Source organism: Lissotriton vulgaris, chromosome 2_1 (assembly GCF_964263255.1).
Source record: "Lissotriton vulgaris chromosome 2_1, aLisVul1.2, whole genome shotgun sequence".
Lineage (NCBI taxonomy): Eukaryota > Metazoa > Chordata > Amphibia > Caudata > Salamandridae > Lissotriton > Lissotriton vulgaris.
In genome coordinates, this window is record NC_141687.1 from 1,697,444,293 (window position 1) to 1,697,467,145 (window position 22,853).

The 22,853-nt window shown below is 44.0% G+C and overlaps 1 protein-coding gene across 1 annotated transcript in view; it reads right to left on the reverse strand.

Annotated features, from left to right (window-relative positions):
- Positions 1–22,853, reverse strand: part of LOC147733123 (uromodulin-like) — a 270,223-nt gene that overhangs the window by 155,634 nt on the left and 91,736 nt on the right. The window contains exon 3 of the mRNA XM_086955856.1: positions 17,764–17,978. Coding sequence (XP_086811982.1) covers positions 17,764–17,978 — 215 coding nt within the window. The remainder of the gene's footprint in view (positions 1–17,763; positions 17,979–22,853) is intronic.

Consider the following 22,853-nt stretch of genomic DNA (forward strand, 5'->3'; position numbering starts at 1 on the left):
AGCCTTAGCCAACCAGAAATAGCCAGTTCTAACACTGGACGTCTATGGGAATTCACGAGGGCATATTATCAAGCCCCCTATTGCCGCTTTAGCAGCAGTTTCCTGCCGCTAAAGTAGCGATCATTTTAATGCCATTCTTGATAATATGCCCCTGAGTCTCCACTAATGGGCCCCCCTAAACCTTGTGCAACAAAACATACATTACTGACCCTCTGCCTATCACCTTAACAAAGGGCAGTGTTACAGGAAGCCAAACCAACAGCCCATTGCTAACAAAGAATTCATAGAATTCTTACAGGAAGCCCCCTCACCTTTCATCTTGCATTGTGCCACATTGACATAGAGCTAGCTTGATTCTTTCGGAAGTGTCCATGATTCGTGTATTATGAACCTCGAAACAGTCAATTTTAAATTTATACAAGCTCCTTCGGTGACAAAGTGAATTGAAAATTTGTAGACAACGTTTCTTGACTGGAATTCCAGTCTTGTAGAATCATTCATGTTGGATCCTTGGTTTGATTACATCTGCCAATCGTGACGCTGAACATCATTAGCATTCACTGCAGCATTTGCAGAATCTTCTTTCAATGTTTGCAATCAGCTATTACTATATGTTACCACCACCTGAGCTGATCAGCTCTCCTTACTAAAGCAGTGGTCTAGTGGAAACTTATCACTGGACAGACTGTTCGCCTTATTATAGCACCTCTCTGTTTTTTCTGTTTTCCTTTCCTGTCTTGCTTTGGCCTTTGGACTCGTGCTGGGACAATCTTCTGAGTAGGTGTGAGTATTGTAAAACTCTGTTAACATAACATAACCTATTAGAGTACCTAATGTAGCACATGCAAATAATGTTGTTTCTTTCTACAGTGTTGCATTCTCAAATGGCACACTGTCTCAAAAATATTCTGTATATTTCTAAAATCCACCACTAAAAACAAAAATTGACATTAACTTAAAATGTACTTAAAACTTCTGATAGTCACCTCTCCTTTTCCTTTCAAATGGCTCTCTCCTTCTTTTCCATCCACTGCAACCCCACTCTAATCGTGCAATTCACTTGCCGTATGTCATACTACACTCCAACGAATGCTATGTTTGTATCCTAGATTCCTGTATCATGATACTGTCGGCTGGCGTGATCTCACAGCCTGCTGTCCAATCATTATCCATGCAATTAGGCCCTGCATCTCACACACATCACCTCACACGAAGTGCGTGCTACATTAGACAACACCACGTCCTTGCCTAGCAACTACGCCCATTTCTTGACATGCACACGTCTTCGCGGCAGCGTCTCTGTACTCGATTTAAACAGTACTGCTCGGACAAGTCAGGAACTTCAACTACTTGCAGCAAGACGGATGGGACTTTGCACCACAGTCTGGACTTTAATCGGATTGACACAGATTACAGGTAAGCGTAAGGCCCTGGGACATCAATCTAATGTCTTTTTCCCCGCTAATTTCACTGCGGCTAGTTCCCCCGCCAATTCACTGCGGTAATGCCTAACGGCACTCGGCCGTTCCACCCGGTTGATTACTTCCCCGCACTCCGCTTTGCCACTTAGTTGTGCCTAAGCTTTCAGGCATTTAATGGACCTAGACTCAGCCTTCCTGGCACCGCGCCTGTGTCTTAACCATTACGGCACCGTTTAGAATACCCAGCGTAATTCCTCCTATTAAAACCCAAGCGGCCACACTAATTCAGACGCTCCTCTCTCTCCTCCGTGCACGTATACGGCACCCGTGACCTCTATGGAGTCAATAGCAGCGGATTCCCACAGTAGCGTGCACAACTGCACAATACCTAAACGTGAAAGCACAAGTGCCTCAGACCCAAGTCCAGCTTAGACAATTGCATAGAGTAGAAGTGAATGCTCACGCTTCTCACACCAGATAACAATTAACGTGAATGCACATTTGCATAGAGTAGAAGTGTATGCTCACGCTTCTCACACCAAGTGCTTTAGCCTCCTGTACCGCACTTTCTAGTCACTTATTAGGGAATGCTCCCTGGTGCAGCGTGCGGTGATTTTCCATTTGCATTCGTCATGCGAGGTCCTGACTCAGACACTCCTTTCCCACAGATACCCTGGCCATTGTGCCCTGCAGATTCCGGCTGAGGTTGCCTGACCTTCATAATAGTGAGTATCCATGCTCCCCTTGCATTTGGGCGACACCTCAATGACCACCCAGTCTCTCTGATACACAGCTTATTATTTAATTTCAGACTGTCCAGCCCACCTACACTTTCGTCTTGAGAAAGACCCGCCGTGACCACACTCTGGGGCACCTCAGGGTTGAAACGTCAACGCTTTTCATAGGTCCAGTACCACCAGGATTCCAATAGGAAAAATAGGAATCTTTGGCTTCAAATCTGTGTCTGGCCATCCTAAAAACACCTGTGTATATATTTGTATATAGGAAATTATTTGCACTGTATAGATTCCTCACCTTTTGAGCACCTTGCACAAATGTCACTCAATTGCACTTCAACATTGATTCTGACAGTCTGTTCGTGCAATGTATGTTAACACTGAATGAAGCAATTCTGTTATAAATACATAGTACAATCCTTTGACTTTTTGACTTATTTTTTAAGTACCTTTTTCTAGAGCTGTGATTATTGGAGAGCGTTAGTCTTGGATTTGCATTATTAGCATGTTTAAATCACTTTTGTCTTACCCAACAGAACCACTCTTTTTCTTAACCATTAATTACCCAGGTTCTGAGGGACACAGGGTTACCCCTTTTTCTTTAAACTAATCCCAATAACCAATCAATAACACTGAACTAACCACTAACCTTGAGTTCTAGAGCAGCGCAAAACGCTTCAATGCTCATCAAGCGTAGTAAGCACTACATACATAAAATTACAATACATTTATAATGCAATTAGGGAATTTCTAAAAATATGCCAGAGGAATTGCTCTGACACATGTTTTCAGAGCACAACAAAGTTTCATATATGTGAATAGTTTTCCCAATTTATATGGCCTCCTAAAGATGATACACATGCAGTCCCCAGGCAAATTTTTGGTTTGGTTGTGTCCCACCCATTTGAGTGCATCTCGTGGGAATGGTCTCAAATTTGAGCTTTTCTCTGCCCATATTTACATTTAACTCAGTACTGTTGAATTCCAACTGAGTGTGGTTCTCATGAATCTGCTTCTTCAGAGAACGAAAATCTATAAGGTCTATTATAAGAGTTGCCTGGGAGGGGGGTGCAATATATCTGAATTGCCAGAGTCGGGGCAGTTGTCATCAGCAAAAACTGTTCACATTTTCACCTTTATATTTCTAAGCCACAGTGTAAATCAACAGGGTTGCTGCATCCAATGACAAGCTCCTTGTTTCCGGCCCTGAGACCAACATCTTGAGCTGTATTCAGGCAAGACATTGTGTAGGCAATCTCATCATTCAAAATCGCACCCACCTTATCCAAGAACATCTCTATCTTTACAGTGGATTGTAAAATGTTACCCTAACAGTTCCTCTCAAGAGGGGTATTGACTTTTAGATTTTCCATCTTAGTGATGCCTGATAGAATTGAAATTGGAGCTTAGATTCGTAGCGCTATGTAATAGGCAAAGATCAGCTATCTTCAGCCTTTAATGGGGCTGCACTGGGCCCTCACTTTACCCGGGCGTGGCACTGCACATTCCATGAACATATTGTGCCATGGGAGAGCAAGGACTGCTTAGATTCTGCATCTTCCTTTAGCTCCGTCATCAAATAGCTCCAAACAGGCAGAATGTTTCTTGTACCAACAGAGAGTGAGGGTCTATTTAGCATCGGACTTAGTGGTGGGCTGGAGTCACTCTTACGGAGAACTGTGGTTGATCTTATCCTCCAGTGTAGGTACCGGCTCTTCCTTCTCCCCTTTAGCAGCCCGTAAGAAGGTGGCTAAATGTTCTGCCACTCAGGATAGTGAAGCAGCTTCTAACCTTCCATGGCAGCTTGTGATGGGACCACCTTTTGCCTAAGGACTGTGGTTGGTGTGGTACTTGGGTATAAGCCCCACTTATCTTGCAATAGGCCCATCTCTCTCAGCAACCCTGCACTTGTCTTCTCTACACATTATGACCAAACACCTCAGCAATATTGTGCTGCTAGTACACGGATTCCTCATGCACACTATATTGACTGGACCGTGAATGCTAAAATCTCCTTTGGTTAGTTCCTCAATATTGCACAATCAAACAATCATTTAAAGGGGATTTCTCCATCCATGATATCTGACCACTAGGGGCACATGAAATGTCTATACCTCAATGTCAATCTGAAGCTTTACTGCTGCACTTATTGCCATACAATTATGGCAGAGCTGTAGTGTAGTTATTTCCCTCAACTTATGAGTGTATGGTTTATCAGTGTAAAACGACTCCTGGTTGAAGTAGATTCGACTCTCTTGTAGTAGGAGGGAAAAGAGCAAACTGAGTCGGGCCTGAGCTTTGTATTCCTTCTCATATTCTTTGGTTTAGGAAGTATCATCATGTGTCCACTGAGCCTATAGGTGCTGCAGTCTTACTGCTGTTTCAGGTCCTTTTCCACAGCTATCACTCCATCAGGTGAAACTTTCACATGTCCCCACCTTCAGGTCACACCCCCACAAGCCTTCACTCCATAAGATGCCACTCCACCCCATAGGGCCTGACTTGGACCGAAAATAGGATAACCACCCATCTGTCATTTTCATGGAGTGTCTGTGAATTAATCCTAATGTCCGCTATTAAGACTTTCAAAGACACCATTTGTCGGTAATTTTAGCCTTTTTGCTACGAGACCTACATTACAATTTAAGTGCCTCAGCTTAAGTGAAAGGTCTCCTGTGATGTGATCCAGAGGGAGTGTCAAACACATAAACAAGAAACAAGCCTTCTCTCCAGGGTGCCAGCTGTCTAGATCTGTGCAGTTGGTTAAACTGTAAATGTAAAGGCTGCTTGTGAGGCAGTAGAGGCGGTGTTAAGTGATGGAAACAATTGAAGCTTTCTGAAGACAAAGATTTAATATTTGTTAGACCTTTGTTACGGGTTTTTCTAAGTGGATTTGTGGAGTGCCGGCTTTTAATGAACTGTTGTAATACTGTTTGCACTAGGTGCAATGTCCATATTACAAAAATGTACACTTTGAAATTTTTATTTTTTTAAGCTAAATTTACATCCACATTTTGTGGCAGGTTGTCTTATACTGAGTGTTCTGCACATTTAAAAAAATGCCTTACACATTCACAGTGCTTTCTGTGACGGGCAGGGACCTCTTAGCACTAAAAATACAAAAGTCATAATTCCCTGTCAAACTAAAGATAATTCTCCCCTTTAGCAGTTCTATGGTGTTAGACCTGGCCCCTTGGCGTGGGTCTCCCTTCCATTTTTGGTATTGCCTCATGTGTTTTTGCTGGTGTTAGATGCCTTGGGCACTGTGCCACTGCTGTCAAGTACCACAGTGCAAGTGCTCCCTATTGTAAATTGATGTATAGATTAGTGCTTCCATGATTTTCTGATTTGGTTTACTGGTCAGACCTTAGTATAGTGCACTGAGTGTGCCCAGGGCTTGTAAACCAAATGCTGTTAGTGGGCTTGCAGCACTGGCTGTCCCACCCACAGAAGCAGCCTGTAAAAGTGTGTCTCAGGTCTGCATTGCAGAGCCTGTTTGCAGTCTGGTACTGCCATGTTGACTGGGCACGTGCACCCACTTGCCAGTCCATAAACCTTCCTTTTTCTTCATATCATACACCCCTATGGTAGGCTCAAGGGCGGGGTGCATTGTAAGTATAAGGTAGGACAAGCCCTGATGTGTGTGGCATGTCCTAAAAGTGAATTACATTTTCGTTTTTCACTCTTACAAGGCTAACTATTCCCCATAGGCCAGAATGGGCAGTTAGATTATTACATTTTATAATCCTAACTCACTCAGTGAACTAGGTAGAAATTCAAGTTTAGTATGCCTGATCTCAGAATAATAAAACGCATCTTTTAGTGAAGTTGGTTTTAACATTCTGTGTTTGAAAATATCACTTTTAGAAAGAAGGTATTTTCTTATCTAACTATCCAAGCCTGTCTCTGCTTGGTTGTATATTCCTTGTCTGAAGTTTGAGTGACATCGGCTGGGGGATTCCAGGAGACAGTGTGAGTCATCCCAGTGGTGAATACAGAGATCTGCATCTAAATGAGAGGGAAGAGTTGCACCAGGGACCTGAATAGGACTGTGCCTTCCCTCCACAATGCTGGCTCCACCCCCTGTGGTGTGTCTGATGTTCCTGCCCTGGACTGTGAAAGGAAAGACGGAGTATTGTAAACAGAGTGTTCTAGGACTGACCAGAGATGGTATGGATTAGGCAAAGGCCCCTCTGCCCTCACAAAGGATTTTGGGGTATACATATTGGGACCCTGATCCCAAGATATTAGATCACTTTGGACAACAAGAAGACACCTTTGCTGAGGAGTGGAACCAGAGAGACTGAGGAGAGACTATCCCTAAGCTGAAGTGCTGCTTGGGGGATTGGCCTGCCGTGGTTGCATGACTGCCAAAGAAAGGAGAAAGGAACTTTGTGTGCTTTATTCAACTTGTGAAGGATCTCCAATGGCTTGAGAGAAGAGATTGCCTTCTGCTGAAGTCTCAGGGACAAAAGACTTCAACCACCAGCTCCTCAAGAGTTCTTTGGAAGTGCCTGTAGCTGTTCTGAGCCTTCTGAGGGACTGCGTGTCGCAAGGCGCTGGAAGCGCAACTCACGAAGAAGCGTGTTGCCGTCGCAGCCGCTGCCGTTGTCGGAGATGTCACCGGTGTAGCTGTCGCATTGCACTGCATCACAAGACACTTCTCGCAACATCAAAGAAGCGTGTCGCCATTTCAACCGCTGCTGTCGCATCACTGAGCAAGGGTGTTGCCGCTGTAGCTGTCGCATTGCACCGCAGAAGCACCTCGCATCCCAGGAGAAGCAAGCCACCATCGCAGCCGCTGTCATCGCATTACTGAACAAGGGTGTTGCCGCTGCAGCTGTCACATCAAGGAAAAGCATCTTGCATCGTCAGAGAAGAGTGTCCCCGCCAAAGCCGCTGTCGTTGCATCAAGGAACAAGGGTGTCCCCGCTGCAGCTGTTTCATCAAGTCGAGACATCTCGCAACATCGGAGGAGCGTGCTGCATCAAGAAGAAGACGCCATCTTTGTTTCTTTCCGCAGGATCTTCAACGCATCACCATCTTTGCGTGTAAGGAACCACTGCATCACCATCCCTGCAATATTTTTGTTGTAGAAGCATTACGCATCTTACGGTACATTGACTCAAAGTGTCGCATTTTAAGATCTAAAGAGAACTAAGCTAATTCTACCATTTTAAGTACAGTATTGTGGATTCTAACATTGGTGGACAGCGGTGAGGATTCTGGACTTGCATTTGTGACTCATGTACAGTGATGGGTAAACACTACTAGTGAGGGCAGACCAAAACACGACCAAATACTTTTGGTAGATGTTTTTTTTTCTGGGATTTTCTATTTTTGCCAAGTTTAACCATCATGGAGAGAGCAGAATCCATAGCCTCTGTTGATTTTGAGTGGGAAGAGGAGAAACTAAAATGCTACAAAGTAAAGCAGTTCAAGCACTTCTGCAAGAAATTCAATGTTTCAATTATTGGGCTCACCAAGAAGGAGGAGTTCTACAAGGTGCTGAGGGCCATTGGGTCCCGGAGGGAGGAGAGCACCTTCCCCCAACAGGTAGCAGTGTTTTTGCCAAGAGTCAGTCTCCAGAGTAGCTGGAGGACAGAGAGAGATGTAGGAGGCATGACATGGAGCTGGCCAAGCTCAAATTGAATGGGCAACTGGAGTTAGAGAATAGGAAATTGGCCCTAGAAGAAAAGAAAATGCAGTTGGATCATGAAAAAAGTTTGAGGGAGTTGGAATTGAAAGCCAGGAGCTTAGAGCTTATTCCCTCTGGTGGCAGCATGCCGTCAGTGCCGGTGGAAGTTAGAGTGTATATTCCTAAGGATGTGGTGACGGAATTTTATAAGAATGATGATATTGGGCAGGGGTTCAGAGCCTATGAGGTAGCCATGTCTTCCCAACGGGTGACTGAGAGGGATTAGGGAGCGGGGTTGTGGGGCAGTTCCTTAGTGAGGGGCGGGACACACTGCTAATCTTGCCTTCTGATGTCCATAATTCCCATAGCCACATGAAGTATGCATTAATGTCCAGGTATGGTTTGACCCCTGAACTGTATAGGCAGCGGTTCAGGAATTGCAAAAAGATAGAGAGCAGTACCTGGGTGGAATATGTCACTTTCTTTTGCAGAGCATTGGATGGTTGGGTAAAGGGCAGCAAAGTTAATGATTTTCAGGGGCTCTTTGATTTGATTGCATGTGAGCACTTGTCCAGTAATTGTTTTCCAGAGCTGCGCCAGCACCTGATTGATAGTAGGCTGACTAACCCTAGGAATCCTGCTGAAGAAGCGGACCTCTGGGTGAGCACCCGGGTCCACAAGGGTCAAGTGGGAGACTCAGCCAAAGGTGGACAGGGTCCCTAGCAGAATAGTGGGGGGACAAGGGTAAACAGAAGGAGTTCCAGAAAGGTCCACAAAGTAATTCCCAAGGGAACCAAGGGAAAGGTTCCCAGCCTCCCCCTGAGAGAAAGCAAGGGGCCCAACAGGTAACTATGTTCCCCAGGGACCCCTGAAGTGTTACAAGTATTGGAACCTGGGTCATAAGGCGAATGATCCACGGTGCTGCCAGTTTGGAAAGTCAACATCTCCTGGTGCTCCACCCCAGCAGATGGCAAGTGCAGCCTCGGGGGAGGAGATTGGTGTCCAAGGTGGGTGGGATCCCGCAGAGATGTCCCTTGTCTCTTTAGGAGACTGTGAGGTGGTCGCTGGGACCCACCTGCCCAACAACACTAAGAAATATTGGCAATGGGTGGCCATCAATGGCCATAAGGTGAACACTCTTAGAGCCAGTGTGACAGCTGTCAGGTGTCACCTGGTGTCTCAAGAGCAGATTGTCCCTCATTCATTTTGCCGAGTTGTTGCCGTCGACAACACAGAGAGCCATTGTCCAATAGCCCAGGTTCCCTTTAAGTGGGGGGGGGAGGGGTCTCTGGTACTCTTCAGGTAGCTGTGAGGCCCGCCATGCCTGTTGACTGTTTGTTGGAGAACAATTTGGGGAGTTCACCTTGGGGAAAGTTGGAGCGGAGTACTCATTGGAGATGTTGGGTCTTGCCCAGGAACCTGCCTTAGAGAGAAGAGGCAGGGGGAGCGTGAAACTGGCCCCCGAAGTTCCCACGGTCCAGGTGGAGGTACACCCTGAGGGGGATTCCCTGGAGCCTACTGTTGAACAGGTAGATGAACTGGGGGACCTGCCTGAGCTGACCCATTGGCAGCAGGAAAGAGGACTCTCCAGGGAAGGATTTTGCAAGGATCAGAGAGAATGCCCTTCTCTTGTGGATTTGCGGTAACAGTCTGCAAGCCAGGCAACAGGTGATCAGTCTGGATCACATTGGATATACTGGGAGAATGGTCTCCTGTATGGTGAGCCTAAGGTTGCTGAGCCTGGGTCAGCCCATGTACTGGTGGTACCCCAGCGCTTCAGAGCCTTCCTACTGGGACTGGCTCATGATGTGCCACTCGCAGGACATTTGGGGCAGGACAAGACCTTTGATAGGCTTGTCACCCACTTTCATTGGCCACAAATGCGCAAGAGTTCAGACACTCCAGGCAAGTGGAAAAAATGGAAGGAAGCAGAAGGCTCCTCTCCAGCATTCCCTGTGGTCAGCACCCCCTTCGAGCGGGTGGGTATTGACATTATGGGGCCACTGTATCCCAAGACAGCCATGGGCAACAGGTTCATCCTGGTCTTGGTGGACCATGCCACTCGGTACCCGGAAGCCATACCTCTGAGGACAGTGACGGCCCCCGTGGTGGGATGGGCATTGATAGGAATTTTCTCACGAGTGGGATTCCCTCAAGAGGTAGTGTCTGACCGAGGTACAAACTTAATTTCCAAGTATATGAAGTCCTGTGGCAGGAGTGAGGGGTAACTTACAAGTTTACCACTCCTTACCACCCCCAAGGAAACGGGTTGGCTGGGAGATTCAACCGAACCCTGAAAGACATGATTATGGGTCTTGAGGAACCTGTGAGGCACAAGTGGGACTTCCTCCTACCATGCCTGTTGTTTGCATACCGTGAGGCGCCACAGAAATCTCTAGGGTTCAGTCCCTTTGAGCTTCTCTATGGCCACCCAGTGAGAGGACCTCTGAGTCTGGTCAAGGAAGGCTGAGAGCAATCTCCCAGGAAACCTCCCCAGGATGTATATAGCTACATGCTGGTCTTCAGGAACCAGACTAGGCGTTTCAGACAACTCGCTGAGGCGAATCTGGAAGCCAGCCAGGAGGAGATGAAGGGGTGGTACGACCAGAATGCCACTCTGGTACATCTTCAACCTGGTCAGAAAGTGTGGGTCATGGCCCCAGTGGAGCCCTTCCCACTCCAAGATAAGTGGACCGGCCCATTTGAGGTTGTGGAGCGCAATACTCCTGTTACCTACTTGGTGGACTTGCGGTCTCCCAGGAACCCCTTGAGGGTCCTGCATGTCAACTGCATGAAACCCCTCTTGGAGAGGTCTGAAGTGGGCATGCTCCTAGCAACAGATGCTGGAATGGAGGAGAAGACTGAGCCTCTTCCTCACCTCCTGTCTGCAACAGAGCGAGATGGGTCATTGGATGGTGTGAACCTCTCTTCCACCCTGACCCCTGAGCAACAGAATGACTGCTGCCATTTGCTGGGACAGTTTTCGGATCGGTTCTCCGGGGTTCCCAGTGTCACTGATTGGTGCATCCATGATGTAGACACCGGGTATAGTCTTCCTCCGAAGCACAAATCTTACAGGGTGAGAGCTTGCATCAAAGAAGAGGTCTCAAAGATGCTTGTGTTAGGGGTGTTTGAGTCCTCTAACATTCCTTTGGCCAGCCCAGTGGTCTCGGTCCCAAAGACTGCCGCACCGGGTGCCACACCAGAACTCCGGTTCTGTGTGGACTACCGAGGGCTCAATTCAGTCACGAGGACTGACGCGCACCCCATCCCCGGAGCTGATGAGCTCACTGATCGACTAGGGGCTGCACGTTACCTCAGCACATTTGACCTAAAATCTGGGTACTGGCAGATGGCCTTGACTGATGGGGCAGAGGAGAGGTCAGCATTCTCCACACGAGATGGGCACTTCCAGTTCCGGGTTATGCCCTTTGGGATGAAGAATGCCCCTGTAACCTTTCAGTGGTTGGTCAACCAGGTGTTGGCTGGACTGGATGAGTTCAGTGCCACCTACCTGGATGTCACACATGAAAGAGGAGGGCCTAGAACAACCTGTAGCCTTTATCAGTAGGAGGTTACTTCCATAGGAACAGAGGTGGAGTGCTATTGAACATGAGGCATTTGCTGTGGTCTGGGCACTAAAGAAGCTGAGACCACCCCTGTTTGGGACTCACTTCCGGGTTCAGACAGGCCACAGGCCCCTCAGATGACTGATTCAGATGAGGGTTGAGAATCCAAAGCTGTTGAAGTGGTCCATTTGCCTACAGGGGATGGATTTCACTGTGGAACACCGCCCTGGTACAGAACACACCAACCCTGATGGTCTGCCCAGATTTTTCCACCTTAGTGATGAGAACTCCCAAGAGGTAGGGTAGTTCTCCCCACATTTAAGCTACAGGGGACACGTGTTAGACCTGGCACCTTGGCATGGGTCTCCCTTCCATTTTTGCTATTGCCTCATGTGTTTTTGCTGGTGTTAGATGCTTTGGGCACTGTGCCACCGCTGTCCAGTGCCACAGTGCAAGCGTTCCCTATTGTAAATTGATGTATGGATTAGAGATTCCGTGATTGGCTGATATGGTTTTCTGGTCAGACCCTAGTACAGTGCGTTGAATGTGCCCAGTGCTTGTAAACCAAATGCTGCTAGTTGGCTTGCAGCACTTGTTGTGCCACGCACAGAAGCAGCCTGTAAAAGTGTGTCTCAGGTATGCCATTGCAGAGCCTGTCTGCAGTCTGGTACTGCCATGTTGACTGGGCATGTGCACCCACTTGCCAGTCCCTAAACCGTCCTTTTTCTTCATATCAGACACCCCTATGTTAGGCCCAAGGCCAGGGTGCATTGTAAGTATAAGGTAGGACAAGCCCTGATGAGTGTGGCATGTTCCTAATAGTGAATTACAGCCATTTTCGTTTTTCACTATTGCTAGGCTCCCTATTCCCTCTAGGCCAGAATGGGCAGTTAGATTATTACATTTTATAATCCTAACTGACTCAGGGAACTAGGTAGAATTTCAAGTTTAGTATGCATCTTTTAGAGAAGTTGGTTTTAGCATTCTGTGTTTGAAAATACACTTTTAGAAAGTAGGTATTTTCTTGTCTAACTATCCAAGCCTGCCTCTGCTAGGTTGTGTATTCCTTGTCTGGAGTTTGAGTGACATGGGATGGGGGATTCCAAGAGACAGGGTGAGTCAGCCCAGTGGTGAATAGAGAGATCTGCATCTAGCTGGGAGGGAGGAGTTGCACCTGGGACCTGAATAGGACTGTGCCTTCCCTCCACAATGCTGGCTCCACTTCCTGTGGTGTGTCTGATGTCTCTGCCCTGCACTGTGAAAGGAAAGAAGGAGTCTAAACAGAGTGCTCCAGGACTGACCAGAACTGGTTTGGACTAGGCAAAGGCCCCTCTCCACTCAGAGGACAAAGGATTTTGGGGCATACGTATTGGGACCCTGATCCCAAGAATTTAGATCACTTTTGGACAACAAGAAGAAACCTTTGCTGAGGAGTGTAACCAGAGAGACTGAGGAGAGAATATCCCTAAGCTGAAGTGCTGCTTGGGGGATTGGCCTGCAGTGGTTGCCTGACTGCTAAAGAAAGGAGAAAGGAACTTTGGGGCATATTAGCAGGAACCTCGTTAAAATTACCGCTGTGTCAGCTAAAACGGCGCTAATGGGCTTGCTAATATGTGTTATAAAATTCCAATAGAAGCCCAGGTTAGATGTGCAGGACATCTAACCTGGGCTTCTATAGGAATTTGCCCCTTTGTGTGCTTTATTCAACTTGTGAAGGATCTCCAAGGGCTTGAGAGAAGAGCTTGCCTCCTGCTGAAGTCTCAGGGACAACAGACTTCGCTATTAAGTGGTTGAATAAGGAACACCCTCCCGCCCTGGCGTACTCTGCCGGTGTGAGGGACTATTGGTAGTGCTTCAAGAGGGCGGGTAAGTGCCAGTCGCTTGGAACGTTAGGCCCTAAGCAGCTGTCTGTTTTGGCCATGTCTTAAAATGCCTCTGCCATTGAGCCAAGCCTGAACCACTGGTGTGGCTCATACGTAAGTGTCAACGAGCATGCACAACCTTCAACATATTTGGGATACAAATTACACAACAAACAAAAAATAAGATCATCATAAAGACTTAAACATTTAGAAAGTGATTCTTTGGTAGTGAGTTGATCTTAGATTGGTGATCTTAGATTAATTCCCAGTGTTTTTCCACAATTTTTTGAACCCATTGCTAACTGGATTGAATGTGGTTACACTGACCTTCTGTTCCCTCTTTTCTGTGTAACCACATTCAATCCAGTAAGCAATGAGGTTAAAAAAGACACCTCACTACCAAGGAAGAACTCGTTTTTGCTTTCAAATGAGGGAACAATCTTAAAGACACCCTATTAAGGGGAGCTTTACCTCCCCAACCCAAATTCACCCTCAATAACTATTGGGGATTACCAGCAGTAGTAGGACTTTATAAATGTGTCCACTGTGTGGTGTGTACATTTTGCATCAATACAAAGGATTTTTCATGCAAATATGTAAAATTCTCATTTACTGGTCTTTCCAAGTGCAATAATCGAGATGCCATTCATTCAATTTGGTGCCCAGACGACAGGGATAGTGAAATGCAGTTTCGAATGTGAATCCACAGGAGCACTTCTGGTGGAACTTTTCTCACTACACTGACATAAAAGTGAAGACATATGATGTGCGGCACACATAGAAACAACAAATTGCCTATGATTGTTTATGTGCAGGAAGGTCCCCCTTCCTGTACATAAACAATAATTTTTTTTAAATGCAGTTTTGCAACTTCTATGTTTGCTGCATTAAGCAGCACACATAGAGTTATAAAGTGGCATTTAAAGATTGTTTATGGGTAGGAAGAGGGACATTCCTGCACATAAACAATCTTCCCCCCAACGTAGACACACTTGCACTATGGTGCAAGGGTGCATGCGTTGGCACTAGGTAGCTGAACTTAGCATCAGCTCATGGAGAACACAGGGGGGCGCCGCATTCTTGTGAATTAGGCACATCCCTGCATTCTCCATTCTGATGTAAATATGCCCTAATGTATCTGCGCAATTACGGCCTTAATTTCTGTCAGCTGAGTGCTTTGATCTTGCATGTAGCTCCTGACACTTATAAAATAACTGAGTTTTAGAAGATAATATTTTATTTCATATTTCACATAGAAACACCGATCATCAAACGGTTTACTCAATACTCAGTGAGTTAACCGCGCTCACTTTTATTTCCATATAGATTAAAATCTAATTTGAATAACAAAGTGGCATATGTACATTGTCAATTTTTTGGTAGAAACTTCTGCTCTAAAACAAGATACAAAATATCCTTGCAGTCATGGCCTTGATTTCAATCAATCAATCAATCACTGCATTTCTAAAGCGTGCTACACACCCGTGAGGGTCTCAAGGCGCTGGGGGGGCGGGGGAGCTGCTACTGATCGAAAAGCCAGGTCTTGAGAAGTCTTCTGAAGGACAGCAGGTCCTGGGTCTGTCCTAGGTTGGTAGGGAGAGTGGTTCAGGTCTTGGCGGCGAGGTAGGAGAAGGATCTGCCGCCGGCGGTGGTTTTCCGGATACGAGGAACTGAGGCGAGGGCGAGGCTGGCAGAGTGAAGGCAGCGGGTGGGGGTGTGGAAGCGGAGTCGATCGTTGAGGTATGTAGGTCCGGTGTTGTGTAGCGCTTTATGTGCGTGGATGAGGAGTTTGAAGGTGATCCTCTTGTTGACGGGGAGCCAGTGTAGGCTTCTCAGATGGAGTGTGATGTGGCTGCATCGGGGGACGTCGAGGATCAGTCGTGCCAAGGCGTTCTGGATTCGTTGTAGTCGTCGCAGGAGCTTGGTTGTTGTTCCTGAGTAGAGGGCGTTCCCGCAGTCGAGTCTGCTGGTGACGAGGGCCTGCGTGACGGTTCTTCTCGTGCCGGGGGGGATCCATTTGAAGATCCTGCGGAGCATTCAGAGGGTGTTGAAGCAGGGCGGTGAGACGGCGTTGACTTGCTTGGTCATGGAGAGGGCGGAGTCGAGGATGACCCCTAGGTTGCGTGTGTGGTCGGTGGGTTCCAGGGGAGTGCCTAGCGATGTGGGCCACCAGGAGTCGCCCCAGGCTGATGGGGTGGGTCAGAGGATGAGGATCTCCATTTTGTCTGAATTCAGCTTTTTGTCTGCTGACTGTGCCAGATCTTACCAGTAGGTTGTCTTTCTCCCATATTTATGGCAGCTCGAACTGCAACACAGACAGACCAGATCTAAGTAATTAATATGTATTCCGATTCTCTACAGACGAATCTTGTTCCTCACAATTTGGTAAGTAAGTAAGCGCTCACATATACAATGAACCCATTTGCCCAAATAAGAATGCCCTAATACGTGTATGCCAGGGGCATAATACAGGCCCCACATCCCTCATGGTGAGGGGGCCCCCAGTTCCAGGGAGCCCCCTTAGCAAGTAATCAGGTTTGAGCACTCCGGATAAAATTCGGAGTGGGGCCCCTCCGTTTACATTGCAGGGGGGCCCTTAAACTTTCCTTATGCCACTGATATACGCAACACATTCATATTGTGATCTCTGCACATATTCCTTTTAAGTCACATTGAGCAACGGACAGTGCTATGCAGGAATAGTGACCTTGACTTGCCAATGACGATCTCTTTCAATACCTAACAAAAAGATGTTTTTACACATCATCTGAAGGGGGTTACACAAGTGGGCTTGCTGTGTTTTCAAAGAATAGACACTCTGTTGTATTTTTATTGTTACAGAACATTGTGTTCACCCAGATTAGACCAATACCTAGTGGAGTTTACTACATTGTGATTAAAACCTTTTCACCTGTCAATCCATCAACATCTAGTATTTTTCCTTAAGAATAATCCACATAGTTAATTAATGTCAAGCCAGTTATACCCTGATACATTCCTCCCAGGCTTATTTAATAATCCAACTCGACTGCCACTAGGGAGTTTATACCCAGTGCTAATACAGGATGAGTCCTCCTTGGCTATTCCAAACTTTCATCTAATGTTGCAATTTCCCTAATATTTTCTCATGCCACTACTGCTCTTCTTAAATTTAAAACTGTTTCATAAAGTTGGCTAGACCACATCTGTCCATTCTGCTACACTAGTCCATTGCGGTAATTTACAAAGATGGCCACCCTGATCTTCTGCTCTTGTTCCCGGAAAAATACTTCAAACTGTTTGATTGGGGTGAGTCCTGTTTAATTCGAGCAAACACCAAGTAGCACATAACCCAATAGGACATTAATTAAACCGTAGATTTTTGTCTTCCAATAGTTTGGTACCATGAGATACACGTGAAAGAAGATGTTTGTGATTTATTCCATAGTACATCACACTAATCATTTGTGTCAATCATTGTGACACCTATTTGGTATGTTGTAGCCAGTAGTAAATATGTTAAAGTTATAGTTTATCTCCCATGTTAAAACACAAATGACTGAAATATGATTTTTCACTTCAAGGTGATTTCATCATAACCTCTCATCCTGATGATGACCCTTGTATGAATAATGTCTTTGTAGGTTGAGTTAAATAGCTTAAAATGCCACCCACACTTGCAAATTAGGGTGGTTTTGGATTTGCAAAGAAATACTTTTGTGTGTTTTGCAAGGTAGAGGAGAGTGCATGCATTTACACTTGATGCAGGCAATGATTGTGGTAATATCAGGAAAATCAACAGTAAAAACCAGCTCACCAGCCCCTAAATGGGTCCATAAACAGCCAAAAACTCAGCCCTCACACTGACCTGCCAGAAAAGTCCATCAGGCACATCCTGATTTCTCTATAGGTCAGTTGACACTGCCCACCTACATCACATGGGGACTGTCCTACACCATTAATGAACTCTCTCACAGCCCAATCTCACACACAACCACCTATACTGCATCAGGTGTGTTCCTTAGAGTCTCCTCTCACACACTACTATGTGATTCTCCCACAACAGCCTCTTTTTCACCATCAGGGTTCTTAGTCACACACCTCTATCACATACCATCAGGTCACTATCTTACACTTCCAATTGGCTCTCCCACAACAACTTTCTTACATGCCATCGGGTGATTATCATATAGCTATCTCACCGCAACACAATCCCCTATTGTCACCTCTCTCCCACCAATAAGGCCACTCTCCCTGACCAGCCTTGAACACCACCAGATGACTCTATAGTAGCCAAATCACTTATATCTTAATGAAACGCTCACTCAAGTAGCCTTCTGTCCTACCATCAATGTATCTCTCACATACAGCTCTCTCATGCTTGTACAAGACTGTCTTATAGTCAACATTCTCCCCCCCCAAAATCCACCTCTCTCCCACCGTAAGGTAACTCTCCTGACCATCCTCTCACATGCAAGATCACTATTTGACAGTTGCTTCTCTTGTACATTTTTAGGTGACTTTCGTACACGTTTAGGCTCTCAAATAGACTTTTACCTCCATTACATTTCCGCAGTAGGCAATTCTGGCTAAGGCTGCAATGTCATATACATATATTCCATTCAGTAAGGTGATACTGGCTCCTGTACATTGGGCATCAGCCAGGGTAGCGTTTTGAGGGTCCATGTGCAACGTCTTGGTTAGGCATTTACCAACAGAGACCACCATCCTCCCCGACAGGCATGTGACGATTGGAGCAACATCAAGATAAGCTGGAAAAGTCAAAATACGAAATTTGTTGCAAATTTTTAAGGAAACAACATCTATAATCTAGAGCAGTTAATATAACTTGATCGTCAAAAAACTTTTTGTTAAAAACTATTTTAAAAATTGAACACTCCTGACAGAATAAACCCAATAAACTGGCAAACCTCTATCTGCCAGGAACATGAATATCTTGTTAATTAACAACACCTCCTGTTCATTTATTAGTAGTCGAAATTGTTTCAAAGTGCCCCCTGGGTGAAGTTACCATCATCTTCTTCTTTGTTAACATGTACTGGTCTCTTCTGTTCCCAACCACACGTCATGTATCTGTAGAGTTAATAGTCTACTTGAAGAGTTAACCTTTAGAACTCTGGTATTGGCTACTCTATTGTGATAGGACTAGAGTGCAAGGTGTGAAGCACAGAGCAAGAAGCTCTTGAGAACTGAGGAGCATTGATGTATTTATTTTATTTAATGGTTTTAATTAGCGCTCATGCACTGTGTGCTCAAATGGTGCTTTACAACATAATAAGAACAATGATGATATTGTCTTGAAATGAATGAAGAACTGTATGGGACTAGCATGATCTAAACAAAATTGGAATGAGAAGTAACATTGTGAAAGCATTCCACTTAAACCCTTTGTGAAAGCAGTGGACTAAAAATGACGAATTTATTATTGTGTATTGTCCTAAATTCTGATCTCATTATGTTAACTGCGGACAGCCACATGCCTGCTGGTGAATTCCACCTAAATAAACACTAAAACATATTGTCTGACCATAATATTGTGATAAAAATATCGAACTAAAAATATTCTCGGCAAAAATATCTAAGGTGAGTTTATATTTTTAAACAATTTTACAACTTTATTTATGTTTAAAAAAACATGTACTATAATGTTGTTTTTATATTTTTTCTGTTAGATTGCATTGTATTATGTTTTATTTTGAATTATTTCTGTTTTTGTGAAATGTATTTGCAATTATTTCTAGAAATATTATACCAATGAAGATTGTTATTGGGGGATTGGGGAGTGAGTGTTTTATAAAATGACATGTTAATTCCATTCCATTATTTCTATTTCTATTATTTATTTTTAAAGTGTTTTATTTGTTTACATGCTTAATATATGTTTTAATCATGTATCAAATTTCAATTTTGGGTTGTAGAGTTTTTTTGTGGGATGGAGCAGATAGTGTTTTAAATGAAATATGATTAAATGTATTGACATATTAATTATGCAATTTTTAAAATTAGAAATTAATGTTTCATTTTGTAATACATTTATCAAATGCATTGTTCTAATTCCAGTTCAACTGATGTTGTTTAAATTGTGTACATTGGATGGGTCCCATTTACTGTTCTAACTCCAGTTTAACAAACATGGGTGTGGGTTTTTCAGATTTCCTAGTCTAACTCTAACAAATATTAGAAAAATAGCGTACATTGCAGTGGTCAGATTCCATACACCAAAAAATATAATTAAACATTTTAGATTAATTATAATAATAGACAATTTTTTTTAAATTCAATAAAAATCGTACAGTAAAATAAATATGTATGAACAATTTACAAAAATATCAGAATTGTTGAAAGCTACATAAATGATCAAATATTTTAAAATCGAAATCAGTTTACAATTTTGAAAATATCATAGATTTTCCTTCCTAATTATTTATAATGCAATAAACTATTTTAAATACACAACTCACGCATTCCATCAATATATCTTACAATCCACAATAAATATTACTGAACAGTGTTTATAGAAAATAATAAAGAACACGTTTCATTAAGTTAAAATCCTAATATATGCCAAGTTTCCTATTAAAAATGAAGATATTTTTGGGATAAATATATATAAATTTTATAAATATTTTAGATTTAGGACTACCAGCACAATTCACCCCAAAAAAAACCATATACCCAGACATACAAGTAAAAAATTGTAAAATTACAGAACATGAAAACAAAAAAATAACAAAATTAAACGTACTCATTTAAAATATTGAACAATTAACAATAGTTAATGTACACTTAAAAATTAAATACTACCCACCTCTACCCAATATGTTCCTAATCTGTAAAAACAGAATCAAATGGTTATCTAATAAACATAAACAAACATTTGTCTTCACCTCATTGCTTACTGGATTGAATGTGGTTACACAGAGGATGTGTTACCCCTCGTCTATATTACATACCCATATTCAGTCAAGTTAGCAATTAGGTAAAAAATGTGAAAAAACACTTGGAATTAGTTGATCACCTCACCAACAGAGAGGAACCCCTGTGGCCTTCCAAATGACGGAGCAATCTCAAACACGCCCTAGTAAGGGCGGCTTTACCACCCAAACCCAAAATCACCCCAATACTCATTGGAGATTACCAGCATTAGTAGGCCATTATAAATGTGCCCACTACGTGATGTGTGAAACCTTGTGAACAACACGTGCTTATTATTCCTTATAGGGCTCTGTGCGTGGATGACAAATAGTACTGTAAGTTTATAATGTTTGATGTAATAAATGTTTGGCATTTTAATAATGTGTAAAATATTTCAACAGCTGTTGCATATATTACAACTCTGTTCCCATTTTGCTATTTATTGATTTTCGCCTATATGTAAATATCATAGCAAATTCGCAATGTATAAATATTAGAACAGTTACAACAAAAGGGTAGCACGGAGTCAAAATGAACTAAGTAAAACCCTAAAGGGTGCCTCAAAAGACCAACAAACAAACTACTAGTGTGTGAAAGAAAACAACCATGGGACCACTCAACTCATTAGGAGAAAATTCCCATCAGTCACCATCCGATTCCGCCCTTCATCATCTGGGAACTGTCACCCTCAGAGACAAAGGTAAGGTACTCACAGTGGACTGGTCAGTTGTTAAAAACCTAATCTCACCACTTAGTACTAAAATGAGGGAGAAAAAACTCAAAGAAAGTTGTATGGTGACTGGAAGCAGTGCTAGAACTAGTGAGGTGCAGTGTGCAAAAGTGAAATGTGAAATGTAAAATTAGGTAGGGAAGTGAAAAAGAATTATTTATTAGAGAATCACTTCACTCCTAAAATAAAAACATGAGTGCGTAGGTGGTCTAAACAAATAACCACTGATGGAACAAAAAGGTCGACATGTTTCTGCAGACTGACAAGATCAACATAGTATCCAGCTGCTTCTTCAGGACCAAAACGCTACTGCTTAAAAGACATACAACAACATATATCAAAAGGAAATAAACAGATATCACCTGCAATCCAGTGATTCTATCCTTCTCCTGGCTTTGTTGTTAAATGCCAAGGCAGGTTGAACGTGAGGCACACAGCAATTGAGAAACAAAGTACAAAGAAAGAAATTATTAAATACAAAGTGCTGTGTTGAAATACGTTTATCTCCAACACAATTCACTGTCATATGTCAGGAAAGAACCAAAAGTGTTCCAAACAGTCCTGGCAAAACATGGTCATATGCTCATAATTGCTCACTCACCAATTGGGCAGGAGAGAAAATCCCACCTCACCTGGCATACAGCGCAGGTAAAACAGGGCACCTCTCTGAAAAGTAGCGAGAAAAAATGTATGAAAAAGGGAACTGAGCAAACCCAGAGTGTCACGATATCCCAGCACCACCTCCAGACCACAAAACATTGTTAGGAGTATAGTGGGCAGAGTACACCGGCATTGATTGTTATCGTCATGCCGAAAAAAGATGTAGTAATGCATAGTGCTCGTAGTTTAAGATGTAATCGAGCGCTGACATACTCTCCAAAATGCTAACCATCTCACTAGTATAATGGCATTAAACAGAAAAGCGGAATAAGTTTAGGAACAAGTCATGCAGCAGGGCGTAAGGAACTAAGACTCGCCCCTGCTTGGCGGAGGATGACATTGGCGATAAAGGCGGTAGTTCACCCGGCATGGAGAAAGGATCGGGACGCCTACCTGTCCGTCGGTACCCCGGGCGTCCCTCTGGGCTGTCGTGGGAGGTACCGACGAGGCGCCCGATCCCTCCTTATGTTTCTGCATTCTCCCTCAGTCGCGGGCGCGATCGTGTGACGTCACGAAAACGCGCCCAAACGCACGGCTTCATGGGAGTTGAAGTTTTAAGGAAGAAAATAGGCAGAATGAGCGCGATGTAAAATATATGTGTCTATAGTCCGCCAGTGAACTAAACACACAGAGTTTTAAGGTACATTGATGCTCAAAAGAAAGAGAAATGACTCTTAAGGGGTTGCGGGCAAAAAGAAATACCAAACTGAGTTGCCCCTTACAAAGTATTACAGCTATACTTAAACAACAATAATAGATAGCGGACAAACATCATTTAAGTGCCATCCAAGGAATGTCCTCATTAAGGCCCTCTTTATCAGATTTGAGTTTAAAAACCCATCTTTGTTCCTTTTTGAATAAGAACCCACTGATGTCAGTGATGTGCGGTGGGATTGCAGGCTGTTCTATCACTGTCCATTTAAGTTCTGTTGATGAGTGGCCAGCTTCTATACAGTGAGCAGTCAGCCTTGTAGTCTGTTTGTTACATCTAATAGAACTCCTATGTTCGGATATTCTTGTCTTAATCTTGCGTGTAGTCATGCCCACATATCGCTTATTACACGGGCAAGTGATCAAATAAATGACATTCTGGCTATAACAATTTGTAAAACGTCGCTGTTCCCAGGGGCGACCTGTGCCGATGTCAATTTGTGTTGATTTGGTTGCCAGGGGGCACGCTACACAATTCCCACAGGGGTGGTGTCCTGTGACTGCTGGCATATCCCATATCCCTGCTCGTGGACAGGTCTGTTTTGGTCAATATGAACCAACTGATTTTTTATATTGCGTCCACGTTTGAATGCAAAAAGAGGGGGAGGCA